Below are 22,766 nucleotides of genomic sequence, written 5' to 3'. Positions count from 1 at the left end.
TGTCTTCTTGCGCAATTCTGTCAGATGTCTGTAGTCAGAGGCAGCCAGTCTATGCTGCCTTTCTGGTGGCCAGCTTTAAATAGCACTCACCTTCAGAGAGAGGGAGGCTCGCAGAGGCAGGTGGTGGTAGGGAATATTGAAATATAACTGGAAAAGACCCTGATGTGATAGTGAGGCAAAAACACAGGAGACCCACAGCCAGTCAGTGCTCAGTATATGGTCTGGCTCAGTATAAGGAAGCTCCCTATGTTCTTAGGAAATATTTTCTCAGCCTTTATGTATCATTGCACCCATGCTCAGGGGGTCTCCAGCAGATATCATTACATCAAATGATCTGCCCATGCAATGTAGAAATTAGGCTTTTACTGTAATGTAGTGTCCACTACCGTTTGGAACTTCCCCCAGTCCATAGCAGCTGGGCCCCATTTCTATTACTGTATAGTTTTCCCTTTTCAACGAGCCCCCTAAGTGGAGATTGTTGTTCCTGTTGTCATGATCCTTACGTTTATTACCCTGCCTTCACCAGCAGGTCCCAAGGCGGGTTACAACAATTTAGTATTCAGAAATGAAAAGCAGTTTCAACACATTAGTTTCTCATTTAGAATAGGCAGTGCTTTTCTCTCTCTCTCAGGGCGTACGCAGTACCGTCACCTTTTTGTTGTTGTTGAAAAGAGTGGCATGTACTGTAACAACTTCACAGTGAGTACCGGCACCTATATTTCTAGAGAAAAAGCACTGGGAATAGGGTTGTAGTTTTACTGGATTTGAAACTGTAACACACACACACACACACACACACACACACACACACACACACTTTTCTTTTTATTCTTTTTATTGTTAACCACTTCAGGGTATTAAATTGGATGCACAGAGTAAATGAGACATTTGAAAAAGAAATTCCCTCAAGACAGCAAAAGGCTTCCGTTCTCTGAGTACAAGGGAGGGAGGTCTTATTTTGCTCTCAGCTGAATAATGCTGGGGAATGCTGTGAACATAGTGGATTTTGCTTTCAGTAAGGCTTCTGACTCGGGTGGCGCTGTGGGTTAAACCACAGAGCCTAGGGCTTGCCGATCAGAAGGTCGGTGGTTTGAATCCCTGCGACGGGGTGAGCTCCCGTTGCTCGGTCCCAGCTCCTGCCAACCTAGCAGTTCAAAAGCACGTCAAAGTGCAAGTAGATAAATAGGGACCGATACAGCGGGAAGGTAAACGGCGTTTCCGTGTGCTGCTCTGGTTCGCCAGAAGCGGCTTTGTCATGCTGGCCACATGACCTGGAAGCTGTACGCTGGCTCCCTCGGCCAATAAAGCGAGATGAGTGCCGCAACCCCAGAGTCCGCCGGGCTGTGCCCCTCCCTAGAAGCAGGGCTGGTGGGCGGAGGCGGAGCCCAGCCCAGCGGAGCGCGAGTTCAGCGTTCCCGCCTGCCGCGCCGCGCTCTCTGGTTCCCCGCCGCGCTTCACCTTGCCAGAGGGCGCGGCGGGGAGCTGGAGGGAGGGTGCGGTGCGGCGGGAATGGCGAACTCGCGCCCCGTGGGCTGTGCTTCGCCTCTGCCCACCAGCCCTGCTTCTAGAGTAGGGCAGCTGCCCTAACTTGCCCCGTGGTGGGTACGCCCTTGCCTACAACTCCCATGATCCCTAGCTAACAGGACCAGTGGTTGGGGAAGATGGGAATTGTAGTCCAAAACATCTGGAGGGCCGAAGTTTGGGGATGCCTGACCTTGACAGGCCCAAACTAACAAAATGAATTTCAGTATGGAGAAATGCAAGGTTCTGCACTTAAGCAGGAAAAAAAACCAGCAGTACCAGTATAAGATGGGGGACACCGGGATTCTAAGTTCTTCCAGTTTTCAGTACTGTGTGGAGGGCTGGATTTAGATTTCATGAGGCCCTAAGCTACTGAAGGTAATGGGGTCCTTTATATGCCCAGCTGTCCCTTGTCAACAAATTGCCACTGTTTTTTGTGTTGAATATATGCTATGTGGTAATTTATGGACCTAATAGGTATCTAAAGCTATTTGCACATAACAAACTATGTATTTTATCAAAATACCTATATACTCGAGTATAAGCCGACCCGAATATAAGCCGAGGCACCCAATTTTACCTCAAAAAAACCCTGGGAAAACGTATTGACTCGAGTATAAGCCGAGGGTGGGAAATGCAGCAGCTACTGGTAAATTTCAACAATAAAAAAAATACCGTCCTATGCCTTTCCCAGCTGTCGGCGGCAGGGTGGGGGGAGAAGCGGCAAGGAAGGATCCCTTCCTCGCAGTTTCTCCCTCCCCACCGCCTCGCACAAAGCAGGCAGAGGACGGGGGTTTGGCGAGTCGCAGCTCAACATTTATCCGAACCCCCGGTCCTGCGCCTTTCTCTGCCGCTGCCCGCCTCACTCGAGTATAAGCCTGTGCTGAAAAAGTAGGCTTATACTCGAGTACAGTATATACAGTAATTTTTGAACTTATCTTATATTTTGGAAATTTACATCCAGGTTTTTTTCCCCTTTAGTTTTTTGGGAGCCCCAAGAAAGTGGGGCCCTAAGCTATAGCTTGTTTAGTTTATACGTAAATCTGGCACTGACTATGTGGTTTGGAAAGAGTTGGTAAAATAAAGAACACTGCATTCACTCTTCTGTGTATTTCCACAATTCTGGGGGTTCCCGCTTTTTCTTGGGCAATCAGTTTCTATCCTTTTTATAGTCCATTTACGCATACACAAATGCATTTTTCTTCAGTGTGGCCTTTTGTGTGTGTTTTCCAGAGTCCTTATGGATTAAGGATGTGCTACCGGAAGCGTATTTCAGCCATCTGTTTGAAGATCTTTGTGATCCTTTACCAGGTTTGAAAACTCAGCCCTATCACTAATCTCAGCAAAATCCTGGATGGTCACATTACCTGATCTGATTATTCCGGGGGGGGGGGGAGTGGGAAACCAAACAAACTACTGTTGTTACTCCTTTTGAATAAATGTTGTTATTTCACATGCAGCAATGCTTGTATAAACTGTGGTTGTTAGGCTGATCACAAAGGGTAAGAAATCAGGAAATCAGGTCATCAATATATACATTTTGTATGCATATTTTGAAAAGGACTGGGACTTTAGAATGATGTTGTGACTGTTCCTGTTAATCTCATACATATGGGATAGCTGCATATTCCCACATTGCAAGGCGTTGGACTTTATAATCCTCAGGGTCCCTTCCAACTCCACAATTCTGTGATTCATACTAATTATGGCAATTGTCGTGGGGTTATCAGGAGAGGCCTTTGGGGCAGAAACTAAGCCCCTACTTAGGGGGATGAGGAGGATCTCAAATGCCTGTCTACTGCATTTTGAAGTAAGGAAAGTAATGCACATTGCCATCTAAAAATACATTCCCATAAGAACAATAAGCCTCAAAATTAAAATTACCTAACTGCACCACCACTGGGCATTTGAGGCCCAGCCAAAACCCCAAGAGTACCTGGAAAACAGGAAGCTGCGTGGCTCTCCTGTTACCTGTATCACAACTGTTGCAGTTGCAACAGCTCCCAGGTGTGGAGAAAGTGGTTTCACAGGCTTGTAGTTCCTTGCTGGGGGCTGTTGTACTCTGTGCAACCGTACACCAATTTGGGCTTGTTATGTTATGCATGCTTATTACACTGCTTTTAGGATGGAGGAAGATTAATATATGAAAATGTTGAATGAAAAAGGATCAAGCTTTCCACTTCAGGATTACCATATGAAAGCATGCATACTTTTCATGGAAGTTTCCCCATGGATCGAAAACTAATTTTTTCTGCAGCGCTGCTTTTACAAATGAACTACGGAACAATGGAAAATGAACTACAAAATGAACAACAACAACAAAAAGAGAGCCTTGGGGGTCCCTCAGGACTAAACTAATTTATTATGGCATAAATTTTGGGGGACTAGAGCCCTCTTCATCAGATGCAGGAAGGGTAATCAATGTAGGGCACTGGTGAGCCAATTTACATATGTAAGCTGATAAAGATCCATTACCCCTATTTAATCCACGAGTGATAGTGTTAAATCTCTTTAATTATAATTCAGCAGTTTTACATTTCAGTTTCCCTTTGTTTCAATAAGGTCATTATACCAAATAAGAATATTATACCAAAAGCAAGCTGGGAAACATTTCAACATCTCTGCAGCTAAGCATTTCCTTGGGGAAAGGGCCCTATTCCCACAGGCATACAATACTTAGCACCTGATGATACCCACAAGAGGTATCAGTGCTACTAACTTGGATGACTTTAAAAGATTTTAGGCAGATTTATGGACCAGCCAATGACTACTGATCCTTGTGACTATGTTCTTCCCTCCACAGTTGGAGGCAGTAGGTCTTGGAATACTGAGTGCTAATGCACTCAGTTTCTGCTTGCAGCCCCACTGAATTGAATGGGACTTACTCCCAATATGTAGAGTATATGGCTTATTGGTAGTGCACATCCTTTGCATGCAGAAGGCTCCAGGTTCAATATTTGACAACTCTAGGTAAGGCTGGGAAGGACCCTGGTCTGAAATAATGGGAGTGCCGCTGCCAGTTAGTGTAGGCAATATTGAGCTAGAATAACCAAGGGTCTGGTTCTGTAATAAGTCAGCTTCCTAGATCGCCGATCACCAGTTGAATCGCCTATTGCCATGGAACCACAAAAAGCACCGTATTTATGCATGAATTAATGGGAAAGCGCCTGTTCCGCAGACGTGGAGACCAAGTCCAATCACGGACACTGTCCACAGAAGGCCGGGGAAGACCCCCTGCCTGAGACCCAGGACAGAGAGCCGCTGCTGCCAGTGAGTGTCACAGACGTGAGGCAGACGAACCCGTAACTTTACTCGACCGAAGGCTGCCCCCTCTCTTCTTGAAGTGGCGTCGCTTATCGGCCCCCAAAACAATCGCTGCTGCTTGCACGGCCCAGCTCGTTCAACATTGCAGAGCAGAGCGGCTCTTGCAGGCAGCAGGAAGACACTCGGCTCTGGCAGGAGGGGGCGCAAGAGGGCGCGCGCGCGGCTTGGAGAGGTTGGACAGGGCTTGCACCGCCGTCCCCAGCGCGCGGCACTCGGCGGCGCTCAGCGGCTACGGGAACGCAGGGCTGCTGCTTTGGCAGCCGCTGTGGGCCGGGTGGAGAGATCCTTCCCTGTTTAGCCACTCCCAGCGGGCGGGCCTGGTCCTCCCCTCTGCTGCCTTCTCCGGCGCACGGTGACTCTGCAACCCTTTCGGTTTAGGACGCTCCGGCCGGCTGTAGCGCGCGCGCAGGGGGCTACCCGGCTCCAAAAGCAGCAGCAGTAGCGGCTCGGCAGCGATTACGCCTTGCGGGTGGAAGGAGAGCCCCTTGGGCCGCTGACGAGACGCCGTTCGACTCCGAGCCTCATAGCATCACAGTACCCCGGGGTGCTGAGCTACCCGCGCCGGGCACCCACCAACATGACGCTCAAATCCAGCCGGAGTGACAGCGTGAGCAGCATGAGGACCGCGCTCTCCGACCTGTACCTGGAACACCTTTTGCAGAACAGGCCTAAGGCCGAGGTGAGAGGCGCTTCTGGAGATCGGGGCATGCGGGGGTGGCCGGTGGGAAGACGTGGCAACGGCCGCTGAACGCGCCGTGGCGCTGGAGGTGGGCAAGCCCCTCCCTCCCGCTCATGTTTAAAGCAAGGAGCGGGTTGTTACCTTTCCGATGCAGGGCGGGAGGCCCCCAACCCACCCACGTTATACACTTAGTGTATATGATGATCGATGCAAATGCATCGCTTGCCTGTTACTTAACACATATCCCTTGGGGTGGATATAAATTTGGGCATGGACTAGGGTGGCCCCAACCGGTCTTGAGTTTTATGTGACTTCGGGCTTCAATTCTGAAACCAATTAACTAGAGAGTAAACCCTGTTGCACAGTGGGGCTTACATCCCGTTAAGCATGCGGGGCTCTGCCTATGCCATTTGCTTTACCCTGGGTACCAGCAATGCCATCTAGGAAGCAGAATGCGCCCACTTATTTATTTTATAGGAAGGTAGGGAGCTTCTGCTTGATGTGTTGTCAGATCACTGGCCCCATGGAGCTTGGTATCACCTAAGCAGAGTGGCAGGCATGGGTCCTTCTTACAGCCTTGCTAGAGATGCGGTGTGGGGTTGAATTTGGGACCTTCTGTATGCAAAACAGGAAAGCGCTACAACTTAGTGGCAGAGCAACTGCTTGCATGGAGAAGGCACCAGGCTCAATCGCCTAGCACTGACTGGGAGAGACCGCTCTCTGAAATCCTGGAGAGCTGCTACGAGTCAGTGTAGGCAATACTGAGCTAGATGGACCAGTGGTCTGACTCTGTAGACAGCAGCTTCCTATGTTCCTCTGCTCTGTCACTAGGCTAGTTCCCTTCCCTTTGGAAGTGGGAGAGTCTGGTGGGACACGATTGTCTGTGGGATCCAGGTGATGATAGATTTCCCTCTTCTACTTTCATTTCTAAAAACTCCAGTGATTTTTGCTCTTGTGGTGGCCGGACACCACCACACTCCTGGCAAGTGGCGGAGGACAGTTGTTTTAAGTGGGTTACAGTACATGGTCTATTGGGGTTCTTCTCAGTTTCATGCTTTTTGGCTGAGATCCAAACACAGTCCCTTGCGTGGAACCAATGTTTTTTCTGCCTGTGCTCTGGGGTTTCCGGATTTCTCTTCTAGCAATAACTCTGATATGTTGGATTGAATGCTGCTGTGGAGGGTACCCCATATTTTTTCTAGAGTGGCACTTTGGAAATCAGTTGGAGAGGACGCATTAGGAAATTTGACCCCTGGACACTTTCGACTGGAGCAGTGTTTCCCAAACTTTTCCAGGTGTTTCAGACTACAACTCCCATCATCCCTAGCTAGCAGGGCCAATGGTCAGGGATGATAGGAACTGTAGTAAAAAAAAAACTGGAGACCCAAGTTTGGGAAACCCTGGACCAGAGCTATTCCTTGAAGCAAGAGTGCTGAGATCTGCAGAACTCGTTCATGAATGGCTATTCAGAACAGAATAGCCAGCTGTGGAGCCATCCAGGTAAACAAGAATCCTAGGACAGATTGGGATAGATATGCTATGTATCTCATGCATCCTGCTGCAAACAAGGGCCTCTTGCAAGTTGGATCTCTTTGGCTGTCCCTTCTGTGGCTTTCTCTATGCTATGCAAAGACCATAGTGGGGGACAGAAGTATGAGGACAGACCTCCATCAAAGAGGCTCATGTGCAGGTGTGCAGGGTGTTCCACACACTGGAAAAACATGATGTGCTGGGTTACTGTTGCCAAGTCCATAGATCATTCAGACAATTTGAATGTAGTTGGTGGAAATGTGGCTCTCGATCCACACTTTTTTTTCTTTCCAGAACTGTTACAGCAAGTACATTTTAAGGGAGGCTATGGGGACTGACCCTTTTAAGGGAGGGGGCTTGTTTTTGGCTTGCTTTTCTCTTGTTGCCTGCGTGCCCGCCACCCTTGTTGCCTATTGGCAAGCTAATCACAAGTATTAAGAGTTTGGGGGCACAACTGCATCTTGCAGCTGGTCATCTTGTCCCTTTGCTTCTGAGTAGAGCCTGTGCATGTACAGTGGTACCTCAGGTTACAGACGTTTCAGGTTACAGACGCTTCAGCTTACAGACTCTGCTAACCCTGAAATAGTACCTCGGGTTAAGAACTTTGCTTCAAGATGAGAACAGAAATCACATGCCAGCGGCATGGCGGCAGCGGAGGCCCCATTAACTAAAGTGGTACCTCAGGTTAAGAACAGTTTCAAGTTAAGAACGGACCTCCAGAACGAATTAAGTTCTTAACCCGAGGTACCATTGTATTGTCAATGTGAGAAGAATCCAGTGCTTTACTTCAGAGGATGTTGGCTCTCTCTTTCTCTCTCTCTCTCTCTCTCTCTCTCTCTCTCTCTCTCTCTCTCTCTCTGCTGCAAAGTTGCATCTGGTCAGAACTGGAAGTGGCCATTGGCTTGTGCTGATTTAGCTGCAGAGCTATCCAGTTTGGGGGAAGTGACAGATGATAGGAACATAATAAGCTGTCATATTACACTAGGTCGGTTTTCTTTGTGCATCTCTCCCAGCACTGCCTATTCTTGCTAGCAAGAATAAAAGAAAATGAGGGAAAACTATGTGGGGATTTTTTCCCCTTTCTGTTTTTCCATGCTTTCGCAATCTCTAACATTGGCTCTTCAGAATCTCATGCAGGGCTCTTCCCTGCTATTGATAAGACTATCAGTGTCCGCTAGACATAATGGCTAGCTTCTGCCTCTACTGTTGGGCGATTCACAGGTCGGGAGAATGCTGTTGTACTCAGGTCCAGCATTTGTGCTTTCAAGCAAGTCCAAAGCAAGCCAGGACTCCAGGAATGGGGATCCTGTGGCCTTTCAGTTGCTGTGGAACAACTTCCACCATTCCTGGCCATACATGCTGGGGCTGATGGGAGCTGATGTCCAATGACATCTGATGGGCCACAGGTTCTCCCACCAATGCACTACTGTTTTGATTTTTTCCTCTCCTTGCCTCCCCACTCCAACCTGTGCTATTTAATACGATTGGTCTGCCTTATGGGGCTGTTGTGCAAATGACTGAGTTTACACTTCTGAAGTGCTTTGGATACTTGTACTTGTTGGCATCTGTCTGCCGTGGGAGACAGCGGAGGGAGTGTGCCTTTGGGGGAGTGAAGTCAAACTGTTGGAAGGTTACAGCGCCTGCTGTGGCTGTAGAAACCGATACAGGAGAGACATGTTTTGTTGCAGCTGGGCCATATGAAAGCGTCCGGTTTTGCTGCTACAAGTGCACTATGGTGTTTCTCCTTCCTGTGCTCCTCCCAGCAGTCATTCCTCCTCTAGTCACTGCTTATGGATGCACAACCTGACTATCTCCAGGAACCTGGTTGTCTGAAAGGGATTTGCAGACAGCGGGGTTGAAGTTGCCAGCCTTCCTGTCACGTTTGCAGACATCTTTGTGACACAGAGTATTATTAAAAATATATAAACTTTTTTTAAAAAAATGCAGTACAAATCTCTTCTTCCATTAATCACCAGCTGCTGCTATAAACAAGTCTGAGCAAAAAGACAAATTTGAATTGCTGCTGGACTCTCACAAGGTTCAGGCACTAACAGGCTTCTTGGTTTTTGTTTTTTTTATCTGGGAACTATCGCTGCTTTTGATGCTGTTGATATACAGATTAGGGGCAGTCAAGAAAAGCAAGTTTCCCCAGCAGGTCTCAAGGACCACAGTGGAACAATAGTGGGAGGAGTAGATACATCTCTGATAGCTCACTGATGTGGCACCAATTCATGGTAAGAGAAGTGTTGTCTTGAAGTTGTTCCAAAAAAATAAATAAATACTGGCATGGTATAGACAGCAACTTGGGGAGTATTTAGGCCATGGAAATAGCACAGAAGGAACACATTCTCTGTTTGGGCTGCTGCTTCTGTCCAATTTCCCTTCCCTCCCCACTGCCCTATAGCTGCTTTTAAGTTAACGTAAATATGTTGAGAGATCCAGTTGCAGATCTCCTGCAGAGTAAGTAGTTTTGCTTGGATAATGTCTAGGTTTTATGACTTGGCAATGGGGGAATTTGGCTTTATCAAATCTACGTGGTGTGCCTTTTGGCAACCTGCCCCTGTGCAACCCTTTCCCCCTTTTGAGCTAAAGATACCCAGCTTCTTCGATCTTCTACCACATGACTTGGCATCCTGGGGACACTCATTTTTTTGTCACTCTCCTCTGTAAACCTTCTGATTGGTCAGCACCCTCTTTGAACAGCATCCTCTGTCACACAGATGCAGCACCTGCATCTATCTGTGTGGCAGATGCAGAACTGGAGACAGTGCTGCAAATGAAATCGCCTAGCTGTGAAGAGTAGTCCAGTTGTTGTTTCTTGGGGCTTTTGTGTGATGCTGCTGTTAAATGCACCATTGTTGTATAATGTTTCATGTTTGGCCTGATCTGCACAGAGAATGTCTTTGGATGGTTTGCTTATGTTGCATTAGCTGCGAAAACAGTTGCTGCATGACAGTGGGAGCCATGTGAAGATCCATTTGTCCATAGAATCCAACCGTTTGGTCAATTAAAACATGGCTCAGCAGTTCTTGAGTTCCAGTTGGCAGTGCCTGAGGATGGGGGAGAAATCGACAATCATATTTTTCTGCTAATTGTTAAAACGGCACTGTTTCATACAGTGTGTAGGTCATACAATGAACTAACACAATGCTAGTCAAACTGGGGAGCTAGAATGGATGTAGTACCATGCATGTAGCATCTAAAATCAAAGTTGATTCTCCATGTGAAATGTGTGTCAATATGTACACAGGCATCACCCCACCACACACATTTTAGATACATAGCATATTATACCATGTTCATTAATCTATCTGCTATGCTAATATTCCAACTTTATTCCATAAGTCTCAAGGCACTATACATAGTATTCCCAGGCAGTCTCTCATCCAGGCAATGAACAGACCCAGACCTGCTTAGCTTCAGCAAGGTATCTTTTCAAGAGGATGCATTGCTGAAGTCAACCCTGAGCCATGCTTTACCCTTTCTGCTCTTGTTAGACTCCCTCCCTTCTCCAGATTCCCTGTCATTGCTTTAGGAATCATAGCAAGTTGCCTTATAGCAGGTCAGATTATTTGTCCGGCTCTCTTCCACTATTGTCTGCTTCCAGGCTAGCCAAGTGCTGTCCAGATGTTGTTGGATGACAGCTCCCATCACCTCTGATTGTTGGCTGTGCAGCCTATAGCAGATGGAACTGGGAGTCCCAACAATATCTACTTGGCTACCCTTGGGCTCTACTTTGAAAAGGGGTGCCAAAAGGGGGTGCAACAACTCGCCCAATACGGAAAGCTTGCAGTGTTCAGGAATTTGTAGTTTTAGAGAAAAGGCAAGTAAGAACTGACATGACACAAGCTTAAAAAATTACGTAGGGCATGGAGAACATGGATAGATCAATATTTCCCCCTTTGTCTCAGAACGCCAGTACTAAGAGATGTCCATTAAAGCTGGATGTTGGAAGATTCAGAACAGATAAAATAAAACATTTCTTCATGTGGTACATAGTTAAACAATGGAACCTGCTCCCACAGGAGGCAGTGATTATCATCAACCTAGTCCTAGAGGGCTTCATAAGACAATTAGGCAAATTCATGGAGGTGAGAGCTATCAATGGCTGCTAGCCATTGTGACTACACTCTTGCCGCCACAGTTTGAGGCAGCAATGCTTCTGAATACAAGTTGCAGCTGGAAGAGAGTGCTCTTTTGCTTAGGTCTTCTTGTGGCTGAGAACAGGATGCTGAACTAGACATGTCATTGGCCTGATCCAGCAGGCTCCTCTTATATTAGGTTATTAACATCTGTTGTTAATTTTTCAATATTGATATTACTTCCAGGTTCTTTCACAACAGTTGTCTCTGCCTGTTTGAAGAAGAAATTCTTGAGGATCTTTTCAAGAGTCATACAAAGACTATCTTCCTTATGTTCTTATGATGTTTGTCAGAAGGTCTCCAAAGTCTCAGGGACAGATAAATCTTTCTCATCACCTGCTGCTAGATAACCTTTTAACTGGAAATACTGGGGATTGGACTTGTGACCTTCTGCATGTAAAACTGAGGTTTCACCTCTGAGCTGTTGCCTGTTTTTGTTTTTGTTTTTTTAAAGAAAACCCTGAGCATTTGTTGACACACTGATTCTTGGTGTAAACAAAAGTCTATAGATGTATACATAACTAAACTAAACCAAATAACTAAACTAAACCTTGCACATAGAAAACTAGCATTTTAGGGAGCAGGTTAGAGTGTTCAACTTTAGCCTAGGGAGACCTGGGTTCAAATTCCCTCTCCTCCACAAAGCTTTATGTTTTTTTTAAAGTTAATTTTTATTAAATTTCCAAATAAACAACACCACACAAAAACAACAAATAACAACAACAACAGACAAAAACAATTTATTTTTTATTTGTTTGCATTTTATCATCTATTCACCTATTTCAGTTCATTTTGCTCTGCCGAGCTTTGACTTCCCTCCCTCCCATCATTCGGTTTTCTTTCCCACTCTTTTCTCGCAGTTTCTTTTAGTCCATCTAATTAAAACCAATTTGTAAGATTTATTTCAGTCTTGCAGGTGTCTTCAAACTTCTACAGTTCTTCTCCATATAGTCCATGAATTTACTCCATTCCTTTTGGAACTTTGTCTCTCCCTGGTTACGGATCCTGCATGCTAACTCTGCATAGTTAATCATTTTCGTCTGCCACTCCTCAATCGTTGGTATCTCCTGTAATTTCCATTTTTGGGCTAATAAAGTCCTTGCCATGGTTGTGGCATACATAAATAATTTCTGATCTCCTTTTGCAATCTCCTCTCCCATTAGTCCCAATAGAAAAGTTTCAGGCTTTTTGGGAAAGGTATACCCAAACATCTTTTTCAATTCATTATATATCTTTCCCCAAAATCTTTTTACTTTTTCGCATGTCCACCACATATGATAAAATTCAACCATCTTTATCTTTACATTTCCAGCATGCTTTACTACTCATTCTATACATTTTAGCTAATTTTACTGGTGTTAAATACCATCTATACATCATTTTCATTACATTTTCTTTCAAAGCGGTACATGCAGTAAATTTCAATGTTTGATTCCACAATTTTGGTCTTAGTCACTAGCTCCTAATCTAACCTACCTCATAGGGCTGTTTTGTGGATAAAAGGGGTTGCAACCATATATGTTGCTCTTGGTTCCTTGGTGGAAAGATGGGATGCAGGTTGACCACCCATAGTAAGACGAACCAGGCCCTTAAGTAGCACATATCAAACTGGTTACAGTACCAGGCACAGAAGTTCTGCCCACCTTCTTCTTCCTTTCTTCTGTTGCAGAATCAAGTAAAGCATACCTGGGTTTCTGCATGACCTTCAGGCCAGGAAGGTGGCTTTAAAAGGAACTAATGACTTGTAAATGAATAGTCTTGTTAATGTTTAAATATTTTAGTGCACTGCTTTGCATTTGACTGCTTTGTATTATAATGAAACCCTTGATGATGGGAGAATCTGTTTGTTCCTTTCCAAGGTATCGTCTTTTGCTGTTTTATCAGAGCTGCAGAGCATTTCCCAAACTGGGAGCAGCAAGACCTGCATCTGTTTGTTGGATTTACACCTGAGTCAGGTGACCTGACCATTCACGTACTGAAGAGATGGCAGCCATTGCCTTTGCTTCGTGAATCTTTTTTGGGGGGGAACTATGTGTTTACAAGGCAATGCGAATGAAGCTCCATCTTTAAAAATGAAAAGCAGCCTTGCTCATTTATCCTTCCTCAAAAAAAAGCTGCTGTTTGTTTAAATGCCCACCTGAATCTGCACTAGGGTAGCACTTTTGAGTGGTAAATAGCAAAAGAGAAAGAATAAAGCACTATCTTTTGCAGCTCTGCCTCCTCTCATAATTGTCACCAAGGCTGCTTTTGGGATGTTTGGTTTTTTTAAAACTGCCGCTAAGATGTGTGTAATGAAACGAAATCTCTACACCAGCTGTCAGCTTTGGATACACAGTAATGGTCTTTGGGTTTTGCTTGTAAAAAGGCAGCAAGAGCTTGATGCTGCTGCTGCTGCTGCTGCTGTTATAATTCCTTCCTACAGCAAACTTGGATGGTGAGTGCCATCAGAAACTCGGGTCCAAATGAGAATTAAGGTGGTGGTATTGGCATGGTCAAGGAAATGCCAAGATTTGCAGAAGTTCCAGAAAACTAACAGAACAAAACTAACAAAAATGTGAACGGTCCCAAACCCTCAAAATACACCACAGAGAAGATGGATCATGTTCATCTATTATGGAGTTCTGGTTGGTGGTTGGAAAGAAAATAAGAAAATGGAGAAGTCGTTGGGGCGACAAATGCCCTGTTTGAAGTGAATGGCTGGCTTGAACCTTGAACGGGACATTCCTGCAAAATCCCCCTTCCCTAGTTCCCACTTATTTTGTGCAGTTCCTCCTACTGTGAATCCCACTCATAATGTACAGTAATGCTGCATAAATACTGCATAAATACATAATGCTGCATAAATACTAAAGTTTGCCTTGCCTAGTCACTTCTGTGAGTAAAAATATGAGGAGAATTCAACATCACTCCTCCCTAAATGTTCTGTTGGCACAAGCATTTCAGCTTGCCCGATGGAATGGGACCTCCCCTCACGTGCTGTTCTAGGCGTTCCCCCAACCCTAACTTGAGAGAGGTCGGGGGAAAGCCTCATTGCACTAGCCAAAGTCTTTACGTGGGCTTCCACTAATGGGTCAGTTCAATAGCCCATTGGATGCCACCATTTCAGTCGCTTCCACCTCTCCACTGTACCTGTGTAGTGAGTCACCAAGGCACTGATTGTCCAGAAGCTTTGATAGAGACCTCCTTGTCTGTTCTCACCCTAGGGGTTTCCTGGGATAGGGAACTTGTGGCTCTCCAGATAAATTGTGGACTATGACTCCCAGCACCCTTAACCAGTGGGTCATACTGGATCTCAGGGCAGTCTCGAGCAGGTTGGGCGCTGAGGCGCGGAGATCGCTCCGGCGCCCTCGCAGCGCGCAGCATGGCTTCTGCGCTGCTTTGCCGCGCAGCGCCCCGCCTGCCGGCCCGGCACCCTGCACCACCGGGACTATACCTAGAGCCGGCCCTGCTGGATCTAATGGGAGTCCAATGAGATCTGGAGGGTCACAGAAGCCCCATCTCTATCCTAGACATAGCAGGGTACCTCAGACAATCTGGACCCTTGGTCACTTCCTCATACTCAATAGCTACTATTTTGCTGCTGCTGCTGCTGCTGAATTCTGCTGAGCTGGCCTGTCTATGACATGCTTTGTTGCATCTGGCAAGTTCTGGGAGTTGCCTGTGACAGCTGTAACCTCATGCAGCTGTTTCCTCCCTTGAAAAAGAACGCTGGGGGTTGGGCAGGCTGGGCATTGGCGCAATTGTCTACAATACTTGAGTTTCAGGAAGCCCTGGGAAGATAATCCAAGTGCTTACGGAATCGGAATCACATTTCTAGGCCTCTTGGCAGAAAAACATATTCCCTTCAGGTCCAACTTCCAAAAGGACAGTGTCAGGTCAAAGACTAAACTGTGCAGGAGAAAAACAACTGGTCTGTTTTTGGGGACGTTGTGATGGGGGAGATGGACTGGATTGTGGTGAACCGGTTTGGAATGCATTTAGATCATGGATGGGAATCGTCTTCATTCCAAGGGCCACGTTTCATTCTGGGCAGCCTCTCAGGGACCGCATACCCATAGTGAGTGGGGCCAGAGGTGAAAGTAGTGGAGCAGTGAATGTAAATCTCTACTGAGTTTCAAATGTTTTATTTCAGGAGGCCTTTGTACCTTGAATGCTTCTCAGATCTTTTTTTGACATTTTAAATTCTTGGGGCTTTATGTTTGGGAGTTTAAATTGGTGTTTTTAAAAAATAATAATAATAATTGTGCATTATGTATCCGATTGTCCTTAAGCCTCTTTGAAGAAGTGAAAAGTGAGATACAGATTTTAAAATAAAATATATAAATATATATCACTTTTGTACATTTGTACACATACGCCTACACCCCTGCCTATACCAGCAAACAACAGGCATTTTCAGAGTTAAAGGGCACATTCCAGACTACCAAAAATGCTCAAGGAGGTTGCTGTTGGGAAGGGTGTGCAGCCTGGAAAGAATCTTGAGGACCAGATAGAGAGAGCTCCATTTGCAACCTGATTCTCCACCTGATTTAGATGGGGAAGCACAGCACTTTGTATGATCCACAGGGACTCATTGCCAGAGTAGCACATGCTCTAATTATTTCCTTCTTGGACTACTGCAGTGCACTGTATGTGGGGCTACCTTTGAAAGTGACCCGGAAACTACAACTAATCCAGAATGCGGCAGCTAGGCTGGTGACTGGGAACGGCCACCAGGACCATATAACACCAGTCCTAAAGGATCTTCACTGGCTCCCTGTACATTTCCGAGCACAGTTCAAAGTGTTGGTGGTGCTGGCCTTTAAAGCCCTAAACAGCCCTGTATACCTGAAGGAGTGCCTCTATCCTCATCATTTAGCCTGGACATTGAGGTTCAGCTCCAAGAGTCTTCTGGCGGTTCCCTCACTGCGAGAAGTGAAGTTACAGGGAACCAGTGCGTTGGTAGGAGAACCTATGACCCATCAGATAGCATTGGACTTCAAATCCCATCAGGCCCAACATGCATGGCCAGAAATGATGGAAGTTGTTCTACAACAACTGAAAAGCCACAGGCTCCCCGTTCCTGGTTTGTTTTGGCCTTCTCGGTAGTGGCACCCTCCCTGTGGAATACCTTCCCATCAGATGTCAAGGAAATAAACAACTATCTGACTTTTAGAAGGCATCTGAAGGCAGCCCTGTTTAGGGAAGTTTTTCAATAAATTAATAAACTGTTTAATTAAAAAAAAAATGTCGGAAGCTGGCCAGAGTGGGCGGGTTGTGTGTGCTCTGTTGTGATGCTGAGCAGCTGTTACCCCAGCAAACACACTAGGGTTTTGATGCCCTGATCACCAGGCATCGGCTGCAAACATGCCAGGGATTCATTCATTCATTCTTCAAAAGTGAGGCAAAGTTTAAGCTTGTCCATGCTGCTGACCAAGAGCCAGGAGGCTGCAACCTAGAATTGCTTCTCAAAAATTTCAAGCCAAGGAGTTAGAACTGTTTATTGCTCAGGCAAACTCCTAGCCTGACCCAGAAGGCTTCTACAGTATGTCAGGGGAGTCTGATGGCTGACTAGGGTGGGTGGAGCCACTTCAGAGCCCAGAAACCCTTCTCTGCCCAGAGAATAGAGGTTTCCTCCTGGTTAGAAAGTGCTCTGAGGTGAGTCCCATTCCATATTGGTGGGGGCCCTTGATGAGGGCTGTCTGCTGCTTCACAGGTGCCTAATTCCCCTGGCAATAGCAGCCAGGTCTGAGAATCTGCCCACCATTTCCACAGTCCCTCAGAGTGTTGCTGCATGACCACCTCTGGGTCATTGTGGGAAATTCAAAATGGAGGGTGGTTTCCCTGCCACTACATACGGTATACTTCTGGGAAGGTGCTTGGGTTTTTGCTGCTGCTGCTGCTGCTGAGGTTGCTGACCCTCAAGGATAAGCTTTGTTGTCCACAAATCCCCAAGTTCCTGCTTCTAGCTCTCATTTCTCCTGATTACATCTGGATTATCTTCAGGACAAGGCACTGTTTAGCCAAAAAGCAAAGGTTGGGGACATGGGATTAGCCAATCAATGCAAAATACTTAACTAACTGAGGTTCTGCCCCCCTCCTAGCCTAAAGCCTGCACACACACCCCAACATAAATCCTGGCTACGCAGATGGCTGGGGGAAAGACTGTGTTGGGGGTGGGGATAACTTGACTATGCCAACCTTTGAGCCTATGGCCTGGAATGTGCTGCATTCTGGGGAAATCTTTGCTGAGCCCAGAGGTCTGGCATTGAACTGTGTGACAGGCTGCTTCAAGGAAGGAAGAACAGATAAGAGATGACTCTGGGCTGAGTCAGCTCCCCTGACGGGCACTTTGAACCCAGGCCAGGGTTGCCACCAGCAACTTCACTGAGGCAAAGGGAAAGGACATAAGAAGAGCCTGCTGGATCAGACCAAAGACCCAGCTAGTCCAGCATCCTGTTCTCACATAACCGACTGGTCCATCTTCTTCAGTGCTGTATACCCTGTATACCCTTCTAGATCAGTCCAAAGGCCCACTGCCGCGCAATTGTCCACGGCTGTGGTTTTGGTATGAATGTTGTTTCCTTTAGGCCAGGGGTACCCAATGTGACGTCCTCCAGATGTGGTTGGACTCCAGTTCCCATCAGCCCCAGCTAGCGTGACCAGTAGTCAGGAATAATGGGAGTTGGAGTCCAATAACAGCTGGAAGGAAGCACATTGACTTACCCCTGCTTTAGGCTATGTTTGCAGATGTTTAATCACTACTGGTAGGAAGCACTTAAGAATCACTATCCTAGGCTAGCAATGTTTCTGTGTGGATGGGCAGAGCCTGCTAAATGAAGTGATAAAACCCATAGGCTAACCAGGAACATCTGGGTTTGTTTGCATTAGCTTCAGCTGTCTCCAGAGGAATGGTAGAAAACACGAGCTGAACACGCAGTGAGATGTATGCCAACAGCACTGGGCAGAGGTAGGCCAAGGGGGCTAATGAGGTGTGCTGCAAACTGAACCTGGTGAGGTTAGCTCAGTAAATGGGTGAGAGTATTGTATTGGTCAGGGAAGTCAGTGAGTGTGTGTATATTCATCAAAATTGGAAATCTGTTTTTGTTATTGGAAGAAGTTGACGCTTGAATGGATGTGCGAATAAGACCCGAAGTTGGTTTGAGCTAAATCAGGGGTCCGCAAGGTTTACCTCGCCTGGGCCAGTTCACTCCAGCGGAGATCCCTCCGTGGGTTGGATTGTGTGTGCGCATGAGCGCGCACGCTTGCAATTTCCAGCATCAGCACATGTGCAGGTGCGATTTCCAGCGCCATGGAAGCAAGTCTTGCTGAGCGGGTGGCTGGTGGGCCGGTTAAATGACCCCCGTGGGCCTCAGGTTGCCAACCCTTGAGCTAAATGTTAAGTGATTGTAAGGGTTGCAGCAGACCCTTAGTCAGTGGCGGACTGTCAACGGCAACTGACTGTTATAATTAAATGGAACCTTCATTCTCCAAGGCAGGATAACTTTGGTTTCTTAGAGTAGTGGTTCCCAATTGCAGTGGCCCCCAGGGGGTCCACATAACCCACCCAGAGTCTGTGGCAACATTCACATAACAAAAACTACCATAGAAATAGCAACATTTTCAAAAGTAGGGGGCCCATGGCTTGGCTTTTGAAAGACAAGGGGTCCACAGTACTTAGCTAATTTTGAACCACTGCCTCAGAAGACAGGTGTGCAACCTGCTTACCAGGCCCTCACCCTCCAACCCCAGAGAGAGGAAGAGAGAGTGAATAAAGATGAGAGAAAGAAGGGGTGACCCACAATTTTGCTCCAACCCTTCTTACTCCCACCAATATGCAGCAACACATCCTTTAGTATTCTATCCATGATATTTTATCTGCGCCATCAGAATGAATTTCAGGAACCAAAAAGTCATACTGAAAAGTATGACTTTTGAGCCATCTGGTCAAAAAGTGCAACCAGGCATTTCGTTTGGGTGACTGTAACCCTACCGGTAGTTTAACGAGCCATTTGGCATCTAGCTTATATATCTGAGTTTCTAGCACTGCTCCCAACTATTTGCCTCCAAGGGATGTGGCCCTTGATCTCTCCAAAAGATTACCCATCCTTGCTTTAGAGGCCCGGGGTTGGTGTAGATGGGTTTACTCTATCTCTTGAGGGGGTGGTGCCATTTTAGCAGAATTGGGTAAGGGAGGAGAAGACTTTGTCCCCAGTTCCCCCAACAGTCTAGCACCAGCCTAATGAACTAAAGCCTTTCCACCCTGACACTGAAATGGAAAACAGTCAGTGCTGTTTATATATGCTCAGTTGCTTGAAACCAGCTTAAAGTCTAGAAGAGATAAGACCTTTCCAGGGACTGTTAATATGTTTTTGTTGTGCTTTTGTTCTTTAACAGGCTTTAATCATCAATCCATTGTGTCCTTTGTCTGCTTCTGGAAGATAAGAGCAAGAGCAAGGGCTAAACTATGTGAAAGGATTCTGGTTAGGGGGTATCCTTCAAAATGTGGCTTTGCACATGGGTGAGCTTGGGCTGCTGTTACTGGAATGAAGCAGAATATATGTTTGTCATTCAGTCTTTTGAAGTTGTCACTTTTTTTACACTAATAACAGCCATTCTGAGGTTGACCAGATCTTTGGTTCGTGGTTTGTGTGTGTTAACTCTTCTTCTCCCGGGACTTGCAAGACTCTGGTGACAACTGAGAGTATAGCGTTTGAAAGCTGGTTCAAGTGCAGGCCTGTTTCTCTTGAGAGATGGTTCGGTGCCAGACCAGTGCATAGTCTGCAGTTCTATCCAAGTTCAGGCAGTGTGATTGGAGTCCAGAATTCAGCATCCGAGAAGCTGAGGTTCCCCCCCCTTCTTTTCTTTTGTTACACGCAACAAGATTCTATCTTATGTATGTAAATTGCAATCATAGGTTTGATGATGTGTGGGCAATTGCTTGGCAAAGCCTCAAAAGCTGTAGGAGCTTTTGAAACAGTTGGTTGTTGAATGTTAATGCTGATGTGTTTGTACAAAACTTGCACAGAGGTCACACAATGCTGCCTGTTTGTTGAGCTTAAGTGCATATGTTTTCAAAGCACTGCTTGCAACTGGACACAAGTCAAACTTCATCCCTTTTGTAAGTGCACCTCAGCTCTTAGCTGACAATTTCCTCCCCTTCCCCCCCCCCCACCTGCCAGCAAAGTGTAGGAGCACAGGAGCGTATAGTTCTTGGGCAACCTGAACCCCTGTTCCCCAAAGGCTTCTTGCTCAACTTAAAGATAAAATCAAGCAAATGAAATGAAACAGATCAGTCGTTCCTCAACTTTTTCATCCATAGAGTCTTTGAAAATTGCTGGAGCATGGTGGAGCTGGCTGGTTTTCTCAGACTGCCTGATAGTCTAGCTAGGAAGGTACCATCCTTGCAGTTGTAGGCTTGTTCCCATGTTGCACTGGACACAGGTACAAGATGTCTCCACACATGTACAAATGCTTGTGTGAAAGAGTGCATACTTGTCAGTTTGTACAGCTCCGCTGCTGTGTACACAGCCTGTACACTTGTGGAACATTACATGTTAATAAATACACAACTGTACAGCTAAATTATTTTAGTATGCAGGTACACATGTTGTAGACTGGTTGAATGTAACATGTGAACAATCACTAGAGCAGTATCAATTTCGTGGGAAGGAAAGCTGTTTTGCTTCTGGATTAAGTATGAAAAAATGAACGTTTCTTCTGCACCAGTATCATTGTTAAAACTAGCTCAATATTATTAAAATCATGGACTCCAGCCAGGGACTTGTAAGCCTTTTCAATAATCAGGCCCTAAAGAGAATTCGATCTCTGGCAGGAAAAGAAAAGCGTAAAGGCAAGTATGGGTATTCTACCCTGTTCTATGACAGTTTCTGTGAACCATCTGAGTCTCTGAACCTCTGAAACAGATTGTTCTAAAATGAACTGGTCTTAAATTTGGGCTCTCCTCTGTCTTGGCAGAGTTGGCCATGCATAGAAAGTGCACTCCTGATATTTTTGCTGAATATAAGATGAGGGAATAAGCATTCCTTGGCGCAAGATTTTGACTCATTCATTCATGTTAGCCAAGAGTATATGACAGCCATGATTGTGGCCAATTTGACTTGTCATCCCATGGCTGTAATGTTTTCAGGAACAGCTGAGGGCACTGAAGGTGACCGTCCTCAATCACTAAAAGCTAGAAGAGAGAGAACATGTAGCAGCCAGGCAGCCAAAACATAAATCCATGCTGTGTTAGGACCCAGCAGCTGCCATCATGAGCACGATATTGACTCAGGGATAGGAGCAGGGAATGGATGGTTGAGTTTAATACTTCTTGGGCTAAAGTTTCCAGTTTGGTGTGGCTTCGGGGAGACCAGGATACAGCAGGGCCTGGGTACTGCTCCTAAACTTGGGGTTTTGTTTTGTTTTATTTTGCCTTTACAGGCAGTTCCATCCTCAATGAATGCAGTTTCCGAGGATATTTACTCCAATGGCTCAGCCACGCTGGGCAGCCCAGCCCACACAAATGGCCGGGAGATACGGAAAATGAGGTTCATCCAGTTTGAAAAGGTCGCAGAGGAGCCCATGGTGAGCTGGTGGAGCTAGAGTGCTTCAAGTCCTTGTGGTTATAGGCACTGGGGTGGTGGTGGTGGAATACTTCTCTTGCTCCTGGGCAAACTTCTGGGCTTAGACCAGGCACCCCCAAACTTCGGCTAGGGATCATGGGAGTTGTAGACCAAAACATCTGGAGGGCCGCAGTTTGGGGATGCCTGGCTTAGACGGACAGGTGAAAGGCTTTAATGAGCTCAAAGCTTCTGGCTGTGCGCAGCTTGGCTGAAGTTGAGATTTCCTCTTCACTTGAGAGATGTTTTATCCCTAACTCTCTTGTAGCCATGGAAGGATCCTCCAGGAGCAAGACCTAGAAATGGGGAACATGTGGCCCTCTGGATGTAGCTGGATTACAACTCCCATCATGCCTGAATATTGGTATTACTGGCTGGAGCTGTTGGGAGTTGGAGTCCAGCAATGTTTGGGGGGCTACGGGTTTCCCCATTCTTGTCCTAAGTAGAAGCAGTGCCAGTTCCCATGTTTTGGAAATACCCCCAGTGCCTCCCATTCCTAGTGATTCTAGTTCCTCATTGCTGCCATCTACACCACCTCCTCCTCTAACCTTATTATTGCTACTGCCAGCCAATTGTAGAATGGTTGAGTTGGAAGGGACCATGAGGGTCATCTAGCCCAACCCCCTGCAATGCAGGATTCTTTTGCCCAACTTGGGGCTCAAACCCATGGAGATTAAGAGTTTCACACTCTAGCAAATGACCTACGCTGCACCTATCAACAAGCAGGCAGTGGCATCAACTGACCCTTCTTGTCATCTGCTCCATTGCTGTGTGGGCCAGAGTGAGGCTGCCCATTGGTCCATCTAATTACACTGACTGACAACCCCTCTCCAGGCTTTCAGGCAGGAGACATTCCCAGTCTTATCTAGAGATGCCAGGAATAGAACCTGGGGCCTTTTGCATGCAAAGCAGATGTTCTACTACTGAGCTAGGACCCATTCTCTGTGAAAGGCAGATGAGCAAGCAAGT

The 22,766-nt window shown here is 46.3% G+C and overlaps 1 protein-coding gene across 1 annotated transcript in view; it reads left to right on the top strand.

Moving 5' to 3' along the window:
* Positions 1-5,191: 5,191 nt before the first annotated feature.
* Positions 5,192-22,766, top strand: part of MPP1 (MAGUK p55 scaffold protein 1) — a 34,656-nt gene continuing 17,081 nt past the window's right edge. Inside the window, exons 1-2 of the mRNA XM_035113325.2 lie at positions 5,192-5,524; positions 21,619-21,762. Of these exons, the coding sequence (XP_034969216.1) occupies positions 5,423-5,524; positions 21,619-21,762 (246 nt within the window). The 5' untranslated portion in view covers positions 5,192-5,422. The remainder of the gene's footprint in view (positions 5,525-21,618; positions 21,763-22,766) is intronic.

Source organism: Zootoca vivipara, chromosome Z (genome assembly GCF_963506605.1).
Source record: "Zootoca vivipara chromosome Z, rZooViv1.1, whole genome shotgun sequence".
In the NCBI taxonomy this organism is placed as follows: Eukaryota; Metazoa; Chordata; class Lepidosauria; order Squamata; family Lacertidae; genus Zootoca; species Zootoca vivipara.
Note: the sequence above shows the minus strand (reverse complement) of the source record. Positions and strands in the feature narration are given on the sequence as shown.